The sequence below is a fragment of the Heptranchias perlo genome, chromosome 11, assembly GCF_035084215.1.
Source record: "Heptranchias perlo isolate sHepPer1 chromosome 11, sHepPer1.hap1, whole genome shotgun sequence".
Classification (NCBI taxonomy): domain Eukaryota; kingdom Metazoa; phylum Chordata; class Chondrichthyes; order Hexanchiformes; family Hexanchidae; genus Heptranchias; species Heptranchias perlo.
The window spans coordinates 63,558,914-63,570,453 of record NC_090335.1 but is presented as its reverse complement, the minus strand read 5'-3'; the positions used below and the strand labels follow the sequence as shown (position 1 = coordinate 63,570,453).

The 11,540-nt window shown below is 42.9% G+C and overlaps 1 protein-coding gene across 1 annotated transcript in view; it reads left to right on the top strand.

Moving 5' to 3' along the window:
* Positions 1-10,038, top strand: part of LOC137327001 (potassium voltage-gated channel subfamily E member 2-like) — an 88,912-nt gene extending 78,874 nt beyond the window's left edge. The window contains exon 2 of the mRNA XM_067992377.1: positions 7,832-10,038. Within this exon, the coding sequence (XP_067848478.1) occupies positions 7,832-8,246 (415 nt within the window). The 3' untranslated portion in view covers positions 8,247-10,038. The remainder of the gene's footprint in view (positions 1-7,831) is intronic.
* The last annotated feature ends 1,502 nt before the right edge of the window (positions 10,039-11,540 follow it).

The following is an 11,540-nucleotide window of genomic DNA, read 5'->3' as shown; positions in this document are numbered from 1 at the left end:
GTGCCTATTTTGAAATAAGAAGTCAAGTGTGCAAATAACCAATTGACATTTTTCCTGGCTGCCAGTTTACAGCTGAATAATTTGTTTGTGTAGAACATAAAAGTCATCCCATATAGATACTTTCTTTTCCCAAATGGAATCCAATGATATCATGAAGCAATCTAGTGGGACATATTGAGTGACCAATTTACTCAACACATTTGAATGCTGAAAATACAAGATATCTTGGCCCATGACCAGGTGATAGACATCCTATTTGATGTGGAACAGAGGCTTTCACTTGTACAGATTAACTTTTCCTTACATTTAAATGATTTCACCGTAGTCCATAGATTACTCTATAGCGGACAGATAGGGGCAGACTTTGGTCTGACAAACTCACGTGAACCGAGAGGCCCGAGGATCGATGGAAACTGTTTCTTGGGCCTCATCAGCAATTTGCTTGAGCGAAGAGATCAATGTCGGGCTGCCTGCCTCGCCGGCAGCGGCCCTCAGGTCAGTCCCGGTGGGGGGGGGGATTGGTACGGACTACGGTGGGAGGGGCGGGGCCCTGCTGATCACACAGGTTGCCTAAAAAAAGGACCCCGTGAATTTAGCAGAAGGAACCAGCACAGATTGAGCGCAGGCAGTCCCGCTGCTAAATTGGTATGCTTTGCACCTGTTTTACGCCTGAAAAAATGGCGCAATCCATACCAATTTCTATCGCATAATATTTAATCTAGTTCCACTACAAGGATAAGTAGACATGGTGTACCTTTTATTTTACAACCTAGAATAAAGCTGCTTTCCTTGTATTTGATTTGACAGGCTTTCTCTCAATTCACTGTAATTGTAACAAGGTATTTTGAGGCAACTTTCTTTCTTGTTACTATACCAGTTGTCCCACCAATATTTCAGTTTGCAGTGGGGGGTTTTGCTTTATTGCAAGGTGGGAATGGTTTAATCACATTTTTATTCACCTCCTGGAAAAATGGATAATTTCCATAAGGGTTGGTTTATCTAGCTCACTTTCAGGAAACTGCAGAATGGCCGACTGCTTTATCCAACATCACAAGTGGACGGAATGGAGGTGCTTGGCAAAATTGTCACCCAATTTACGTTTTAAATTAAATTAAATAAACTCTGAAACCATGGTGCCCAAGCCATGGAGCCTCAGTTTGAACTCTAGTCTCAACTTGTTGCTAGCTCTTAACTGGGCCACTAGGTGGAACACTTCATACAAAGAGCACTCTGCAGTGGAAGGGAAAGCTGGCATAAACCAATCCTCTCTACGGAGGGCATCTCCCATTAAAGGTGATCGTTGCAGTGGTCTTGATGATGCTAGACCTGCCCGCTGCCACTTGTTAAGAACAGTAATTACTCCTGTTGGTTTAACAATGTGATCTGTCTTTATGTGAAAAATGAACACAATCCTGTAAAATGAAACGGGTTTCCAGTTCAGTGTTACTCTCGATCACATTTCTTCAATGTTGACGGTGCTATGGTGACGGTGAGGAGGCTTGTGCCTCAAACTGTCATGTTCTGCTAGTTGAGGTCTTGGGGGCTAGCAGTAATGATCATTTAATTGAGAAATAAATCCAAACCACTGGACAACGCAACCGAGATTCCATGATGGCGTAACCCTGATAAGCTGCTTTCATACTACCACTTGTTTAGGTCAGATTCTGGGAGAACCGTGTCCATGAGCTCCTGACCTTTACAGTGCTAAATCTGGCTCCCTCATTCTGTCAACATACTCGTGGAGCTTGCCTTTTATGTTTATGTTGTTCTTCAATGGAGACTCTGGGTGAAGGTAATGTCAGAAATACAAACTATGTTTGAAAATTATTTTGTAATTTGGGCCACCTTCTGTGCTGCAAAACTTCTGTGGTTCTATAGGCCCAGGGGGAGAGCATGGGGCAGTGGGATTAGTTTTGGATTGCTCTAGCAAAGAGTTGGCAGGGACATCGATGGGCCAGTTGCCTCCTTCTGTGCTGCAAATGGCTCAATAGCCTCACAAATGAGACAAGCACAGGGTAACAAATTCCATTCTTAATTATTCTGTCCACACAAGTGTTTGGTCTGTTTTGTTCTTCTAAAAACGTCTTTTTTTGGTGCTCTCCAGTGATAGGGATATTTTGTGTGGAGTTAGAATGGAAACATTTTGACCCCACACCTCCGCATTCCACCTGGATAGCAATCAGAACAGGGAATGGCGGCTGAGGTTTTGCCCCTCCTTAGTCGCGCAGTACTGAGGCCAGCTGTAGTCCCACTACTGCCAGCACTGCTGAGACCAGCTACCCGAGCACAGGGCAGGGGGCCAAGCCTGGGACCTCTTTGACCTGCATAGCTCAGCAGCACACCAGGTGGTGCATTTACTCATTAGAATGTGCATAATATTTGATTATCCAGTCGGTAGCAGATTAGATATTGTAATTAAGAACTATTTATAATGCAGTAAGCAATTTTTGATCTGTTTAGTTATCGTTCCGACTCAGCCAAGGTTACTTGGTGGGACACTTGTATGCTACACTGCGCAGTGAATTTGCTATTGCTTCAGATTTTAGTGCTTCCAGGTCTTCATGGTAATTTTACAAAAAAAAGAGCTTGAACCCCAGTGAGTATACAATCTTTATATTTAAACACCTGCTTCCGCAATGAAAGAATATCTTTTCTTGGTTAGCCTCAAGATCAAAAGAGATTTTGTACGTAAGAAGCCAGGTGTGTCCATTGTCTATAATACCTTTCATTATATTTACAGTCAGTGTTAATTGTACGGTTATTATTTACTCTCTAAAGAGAATTGCTTTCTGAATTTAGCTATTAAAATAAGAAATGAGAGAGCCTCAATACTTGTAACCTGACTGTTCTCATGCTATTACCAAAATGCTGAGTAAACAGGATATTGTACCATATTATACTGTGACTATATAACTGCTGGCTGCCATACAGTTTTATTACTTTATTATTTGGAAAAATCCTTGTACTTTGATTCAAATAATAGAGCTGTTGAGGGCTTTTGAAACATTTAGATCAGGGGTGTTCAAACTACTGACTGTGGGCCATATCTTGCTCTCCAACCCTGGCAATGCAGACCGTAAAGCCCAGAGAAATGAGTTCTATTTATGTTTATATTTCCTACTGGCTGGATCGTCCTCTTTGAATTCTATGCACTGTTCTTAGTGCTACTGTTTCGTTCATGGATAAATCCTAAATCAGAAAATCTAGATTTGTTATACTTGTTAATGGGAGAACTTGCATTTATATAGCGCCTTTCATGACTTAAGGACGTCCCAAAGCACTTCACAGCCAGTGTAATGCAGGGAGAAGTGGCAGCCAATTTGTGTACAGCAAGATCCCACAAACAGCATAGAGTTAATCGACCAGACAATCTTTTCTCAGTGATGTTGGTTGAGGAGTAAATATTTGCCAGGACACTAGAAGGTCTCCTCTACTGTTCTTCAAATAGTGCCAGGGGATCTTTTAAATCTACATGAGAGAGCAGATGGAGCCTCATTTTAACATCTCTTCCGAAATCTAACACCTCCAACAATGCAGCACTCCCTCAGCACTGCACATGAAGTGTCATCCTAGATTAGGTGCTCAAGTCTCTGGAGTGGGGTTTGAAACCAGAACCTTTGTGATTCAGAGGCAAGAGTCCTGCCACTGAGCTAAGTCTGTCACCTTGATTTTAATGGAATATGTGGCTCATGAGATTCCATGGCATAGACCAATGAAGGAAAAACACCTTGAAGCTGCTGATGTGGACTATGAGCAGGGCCACCAATTTACAGTGATAGAATATATCAAATTCTGTTTTTATTATACTGGATTCCTGGATTTTTAAACAGTAGTTTAGGGATCAAATTCTGCTATTCCATCTATTTATAATTTAGGCCATTGGCTTACAGTGATGCACAAGAGATTCCATCCACTTTTCCTTGAAATGGGGCCAGCTTTCCTGTGCCATGTGTGCCTGGTTCCCAAGCAAGCAGAGCACAACCAAAGGGCGCTACCCCTGCAATGACCCGAAGCCGCTTTTATTTCTGGGTTCAGGTTATTTACATGGGCAAGATGCTCCCCTGGCACAGGCCTGCCCCCGGCAGAGCCTAGTACCTGGAAATGGGGGAGGAAAGTCTTCCTGCAACAGCGGGAATGGCTGCCTGCATTAAGAACAGCAAAAAACAGCAGCTTTGTCTTTGCTGCCCGACCTTCTCTGAACCTCTGATTGGAGAGGAGCTGGGTGCAGGACCTAAAGACCCACTTCTACTGGGTGCCCCACTGAGGATTGAAGAGGAAAATGAGAAGGGAGGCCTGGGGATGCCCCTCTTGCCTCATTAACATGGTTGCAATCTGTCTGGGTCCTCAGTTAGTTTAGATCTGATCGATCTACAGATTTCCTCTTCCATTTCCCTCGCACAATTAGAAGGGCCTGTAACACAACCCCACTAATGTAACAATCCCTTTTTTACAAATCTTTGATCTCTATTTATATTGCATCTGCCTGAACCTCTTTTTTTGAGAACATCATTCCTCACCACAGCATGTACATCCTCCTTCACCAATATTGCCACTCCTCCTCCTTCCTTACCCATTCTAATATTATATTCTGATTATGTTTATTTTCCACTCCCATCCAGATTGCAGCCAAGTTTCTGTTGATACCATTAAATCTATATTTCCTGTGACATAATTGCTTTTAATTCCTCCGGTTTATTTCCCACACATTGCCTTACATGCATTTTATCTTTTTTTTTGCTTGTGTATAATAAGAATGGAAAAAGTGTTCTAGTTTCCAACAATAACATCCTTCATCTTGATGAGCACAAAATCCCTCTCCCCCCACCCCCCTATCTCATTCAGATAGTGTTCAGATCCCAGTCTCAATTGTTATTTCAATTTGTTGCTCTGTATAGGTGAATTCATAGAATCATAGAAAGTTACGGCACAGAAGGAGGCCATTCAGCCCATCGTGTCTGTGCCAGCCGAAAAAGAGCGATCGACCTTAATCCCACTTTCCAGCACTTGGTCTGTAGCCCTGTAGGTTACGGCACTTCAAGTGCACATTCGAGTACTTTTTAAATGAATTGAGGGTTTCTGCCTCTATCACTCTTTCAGGCAGTGAGTTCCAGACCCCCAACACCCTCTGGGTGAAAAAAATTCTCCTCAGTTCCTGTCTAATCCTTCTACCAATTACTTTAAATCTATGCCCCCTGGCCACTGACCCCTCTGCTAAGGGAAATAGGTCCTCCCTATCCACTCTATCTAGTCCTGTCATAATTTTAAATACCTCAATTAAATTTCCCCTCAGCCTCCTTTGTTCCAAAGAAAACAACCCCAGCCTATCCAATTTATTCTCATAGCTAAAATTCACCAGTCCTGGCAACATCCTCGTAAATCTCCTCTGTACCCTTTCTAGTGCAATCACGTCTTTCCTGTAATGTGGTGACCAGAACTGTATGCAGTACTCAAGCTGTGGCCTAACCAATGTTTTATACAGTTCTAGCATAACCTCCCTGCTCTTATATTCTATGCATCGGCTAATAAAGGAAAGTATCCCGTATCAACTGTCCTGCTACCTTCAGGGATCTGTGGACATGTACTCCAAGGTCCCTTTGTTCCTCTACACCTCTCAGTATCCTCCCATTTATTGTGTACTCCCTTGCCTTGTTTGCCCTCCCCAAATGCATTACCTCACACTTCTCTGGATTGAATTCAATTTGCCACTTTTCTGCCCACCTGACCAGTCCATTGATAACTTTCTGCAGTCTACAGCTTTCCTCCTCACTATCACCCACACGGCCAATTTTTTTATCATCTGCAACCTTCTTGATCAAGCCCCCCTCACATTCAAGTCCATTCTTGAAGGGAGGGAGGAAAAAAATCACTGAAGAGACCTTTATGATGGCAGCCTTGGTTTAGTGCTCAAAACACTCTCCCTGAAACAGTAGGAGGGCAGCATGGGGACAGAGACAACAGCTTAAAAAAAAAATTAAGTGATGGCCTTTCTCAGTGGCTCCATGAGTAAGTGTCCTTTGTGGTGTGGTACTGAGTCATACAGACTAGAAAGGCCCCTCACCTATAATGAGTTGTTGGATCTCAATCAGGGCTGTGCCGAGGAGACTACAATTGGCCTCAGTGTTCCTGGGATAGGGAGGAGATAAATTAACCAGGGTTCCCACTCCTGATCATTTCAAGTAAATTTTGCGTGGCACTAATTAATTTTAAGGCTGCACATAGTGACAGCACAAGTCCTGGCCAAAATGGAGATGATTGGGTAATTCCCCCATCAATCTCTGCTGTAAGTAACTAGTAAACAATTTTACAACACCAAGTTATAGTCCAGCAATTTTATTTTAAATTCACAAGCTTTCGGAGGCTACCCCCTTCCTCAGGTGAACGAAGGGGGTAGCCTCCGAAAGCTTGTGAATTTAAAATAAAATTGCTGGACTATAACTTGGTGTTGTAAAATTGTTTACAATTGTCAACCCCAGTCCATCACCGGCATCTCCACATCGTAAGTAACTAGGATTGATTTTACACACATAGCTTGTATTATGTAACTATCCTCCACTCACTGCACTTTGCTGGAGAAATAATCCTGCAATACTTGGGAGACTCTGTTTACTGTACTTTCGGTCATGAGCTCGGAGACTCTATAAATTAAAACCACAAGTCCCACCCCCGCCTCCATCTCATCGGCTGACACAGTGGTGCCAATATTCACTCCGTAATTTTGATCACTGTAAAAATCAGGGATTGGCATGAATCAGTTTGTTGACCTCTGCGCCTGATTCTCTGATCCATCCTCCCACCAAACGAGGGTCTGCACGAGGCATGGAGTCACATAAAACTCACCTCATTATCCATTGACCCCTTTGATGGAAAGTGTTTGTGTGTGGATGTCAGGTGAATACAAAATTAGCTTCATCTGTGATGCTCTCGACAATCAAATAGCCTATTATAACTACAGTACTTAGATGGAATATCAGCAGGGGTGCTGGAACTCTTGGCAACTGTACTCCAGTGTGAATCACCGCCTTCGGGAACAAAGAGAAAAGTGGGTTGGGGGAGAGGGGCGAAGAAGGTATCAGGGGTAAAACAATGATAACCCTCTCCCCTCAAAACACATTGGTATCAATATTTTGGTCCACAGCACAACAATGCTGCCTAGTCCTGTCTGAAAGGCAACAGTGTACTGTATTTGGGATTGTGTTCAGTGCTTGCACTTAGTTATCACAGAATAATACAGCACAGATGGAGGCCATTCAGCCCATCATGCCTGTGCCGGCTCTTTGAAAGAACTATCCAATTAGCCTCACTCCCCTGTTCTCTCCCCATAGCCCGGCAAATTTTTCCTTTTTATGTATATATCCAATTCCCTTTTGAAAGTTACTATTGAATCTGCTTCCACCACCCGTTCAAGCAGTGCATTCCAGAGCACAATAACTCGCTGTGTGAAAACAATTTCTCCTCACCTCCCCCCTGGGTTCTTTTGCCAATTGTCTTAAATCTGTGTCCACTGATTACCGACCCTCCTGCCATAGAGTTATAGATTTGTATATCTATTAGGGCCCTCCTGATTATATGTATAATACGGTTTGCTGCTAACTACCTGGGTGGTATTTTCCACGGTATGGAAAAAATCTCCAGACATTCCATCTATGCTTCTGCGTGCAGCAAGTCAGCTGACTGCAGGGCGTCACTGGGGTCACAAGGCAAGGTTGAGCGTAGGATCTGTGTTTCCATTGTCCTTGCTAGAGGAAAATATTGTGGTGGGAAGGAGGAGGGAAAAAAAGAGGAAGGCACTGAAATACTAATCAGAATTCCTTCTAAATTTCTTTTCCATTAGGACTGATGCAATGGCAGCTGCTGATACAAGCAGCTCAGAAATGTCGAACATAACCCTCCTATTTGAAAAGTTTTTCATCCTGTTTTACAAAGACTATTTGGCTCAACAAAAGCAGGCAGCAGCCTTGAATAAAACCCTCCAGGAAGAAGATTTTGAATTTGCTTATTTGTACATCCTGGTAATGTTTGGCATCTTCACTTTCATTATTATTTCTATGCTGGCCAGCACTGTGAGGTCAAGGAGACAAGAACACACCCAAGACCCATACCACATGTACATCGCTAACAACGCAAAGAAAAGGAGGGAAAAGGCTTTGAACTCAGATTTTTCAAATTTCTACGTCAACGAAAGTGTGGCCAAGGCTCTGCAGAACCTGTCGGACCAAGATGACACCGTGACATTACAATATAAATAATCGCTAGCAACAAACATCACTTGATAAAGAAATAACTCCTCCTACTGTGATAAGATGAACTGAAATAAGAAAACACGGATAACCAAACGGCGTAGCCTTCTTGTGCCGTTGTTTCTTCTTAAGAGAAACAGGAATCTTTAAATTAAATTAAAAACCTCTTAACGGTCTTCATGTGAAACTGCCACACCTCAGTTACACATTAAACCACCCTAAAAGGGACCTGTACAGCGACTGGTGTCTGGCAGCCCTCTTGTAAGCACATGTTTTATCCTTTCAAAAATGGGCAGTCAGAGGTGTTCTAGTTAGAATTGTCCCTGTAGTGTGACCAAGAAGCCCATTTCCTGTAATATTGTCATCAGGAAATAGAATTCACTGAAGATGCAATGGGTCAAAGGGGCACTCCTTCCAGTCAATCACAGAGGTGGAACTTTAAGATCTTCCTCTTGGAGAATTTCCACGGCCCCGATTTTAAAGGGGCGGGGGGGTGGGGTGGATTGGGTACGATGCAAGTCGGGTGGAGAACCCGAGGATGTAGAGACCTGGACGACCTTAATGGCCGGGCCCCATTTACCATAAATCTGCTCGCTGACCTGCCAGATTCACTCCCTGGCCGTTGGGCGGGAGCGGGAATTCGGTGGTAGGAGGTTCGCAGCTGGCGACCCAGCTAAGTGATTGGGTGGGGTCTGGATGCAATGGGGGGAGGGGGAAGGGGCAAGGGAGGCCCAAGGCCTCCTTGTAAGGTCTCAAGGAGAACTCCTGCTCCTTCTGGCTCACAGGGAAACCTAAAATTAATTTTAATTACTTACCTGCCTGGGCCTACGATCCCGCTCCCGACAGGTCACTGCTCCCCCCCCACCCCTCCATGCTCAGGCCTCCAATTAAAATTGTAGATCAGGTCCCTATGACATAATTAGGCCCCGATCCGCATATTTAAACAGGACTCTGCAGACTTGCTGTGGGTGTCCCATTCGCCCACTCAAAAGAGTAGGTTAACATTGGCATATGGCGGGATAGAAATGGGATCGGAGGGAGTAAATGGTTGCCCTCATTATAACTGGCCCCCTCCCCTCTCCCATTTCCACCAGGTGGGGGAATTTAAAATGGGGCCCTGGGTGAGAGTGGAGGACTGAGAGACTTCAAAGTACAGGTAACTTCCTTTACAACATTTACAATTGTGTGCCAGTAAGACCCATAAGTTTTATTCCTTTAACTGGAGTTACTCAGCAAAAAATTTCCATTTCCTCTGCGAGCATTTATCCAGAACTTTGTACACAGAACACTGTGTTTTTAGGGAGAATAACTTTTGATCACGTACAGTGCAGTAAACTTTAAAAATATTGCACAATTATTAAAGAGATTAATTATACAGTCAGCGCACGGGTTAAAAGGATGCAGGATTGCTTCAGCTCAGAGGGCTGCAGTAAAAAGAAGTCTAAACAGTGCCATAGAAATCAATGGGCAAATATCCACACACACACTATTCGATCTTTAATTGAACTTGCTCGTGTCAGACTTGCTTTTAAGGGAAGGCTTCCATTTTACCAAATCTTATGCTTCACAGCCCATCGTGTGATTGATTTTTACCAATACAATTTTTAAAAATCAGATTGCGTTCCGATCATTTAAGCACAGATTCAAAAGAAGCTTTTTAAAAAAAACTGAATAGTAGATAAACTGCTGTGAGGCACACTTCAATGTCTCATTCTGATTTTTTTTTTGTTTAGGCTTAATGCACCAAGATAAGGAGTCAAAATGTCAGCGCAGAACCAAATAAATTTCCCAATGTCAACCACTTAATTGTGCAATTGAGTTATTCATTAATTACTCAATATAACAAACAGACTGTTACCAAGGTCTTAACTCCGACGTGTCACTTTGAAAGCTCCTTGGGGGTAATGTGCAAGTACACTTGATAATTATTCACAGTGCTTTGTCTCACAGTTCATGTGTGAAGCTTTCAGTCAGGCTCTAGGATCTTAGGCGCCTTTTTCAATTTATTTAAATATAGTTGCTTTTTAAAGAACTGTATATTTGAAATTAAATACAGTGCAAATATACATCATTAAGGAGCTAAAAAAGAAAAATCAATAACCTGACAAATGGTTACAGCGATGTTCGGTGAAAAAACAACAGTGTAAAAGGTATTGAGGGTGCAGAATTCTTAAATTGCATTCGGGAGAACTGTTTTAGCCAGTACGTAGCAAACCCATCAAGAGGGGGCAGTTCTGGACTTAGTTTTAGGGAATTAAGCTGGGCAGGTGGAAGGAGTATCAGCGGGAGAGCATTTTGCTGGTAGTGATCATAATTCAGTCAGATTTAGCATAGTTATGGAAAAGGACAAAGATAGAACAGGAGTAAAAGTTCTCAACTAGGGAAAGGCCAATTTTACTAGGCTGAGAAGTGGTTTAGCAAACATGGACTGGAAACAGCTATTTGAAGGTAAATCAGCCTCAGAGCAATGGGAGCCATTCAAGGGAGAGATTGTGAGGGTTCAGAAAGAAAAAGGGTGGCACTGCCAAATCAAGAGCCCCCTGGATGACAAGGAGCATACAGGGTAGGATACAGCAAAAAAGGAAAGCTTACGTCAGATACCAAGAGCTCAATACTGCAGAAAGCCTAGAGGAGTATAGAAAGTGCAGGGGTGAAATTAAAAAGAAAATTAGGAAAGCAAAGAGAGGGCATGAAAAAAAATACTGGCAAGTAAAATCAAGGAAAATGCAAAGATGTTTTATAAATACATAAAGGGCAAGAGAATAACTAAGGAAAGAGTAGAGCCTATTAGAAACCAAAAAGGTAACCTACGTGTGGAGGCAGAAGTTGTGGGTGTGGTTCGAAATGAATACTTTGCGTCTGTCTTCACAAAAGAGGGGGACGATGCGGACACTGTAGTTAAGGAGGAGGAGTGTGAAATATTAGATGGGATAAATATAGTGAGAGAGGGAGTATTAAATGGTTTAGCATCTTTGAAAGTAGATAAATTGCCAGGCTCGGATGAAATGTATCCCAGGCTGTTAAGAGAAGCAAGGGAGGAAATAGCGGAGGCTCTGACCATCGTTTTCCAATCCTCCCTGGCTGCAGGTGTGGTGCCGGAGGATTGGAGGACTGCTGGACTGCTAACGTTGTACTTTTGTTTAAAAAAGGAGAAAGAGATAGATCGAGTAATTATAAGCGAATCAGTCTAACCTCGGTGGTGGGCAAATTATTGGAATCAATTCTGAGGGACACCATAAATCATCATTTAGAGAGGCACGGAGTAATCAAGGACAATCAGCGTAGATTTGTTAGGGGAAGGTC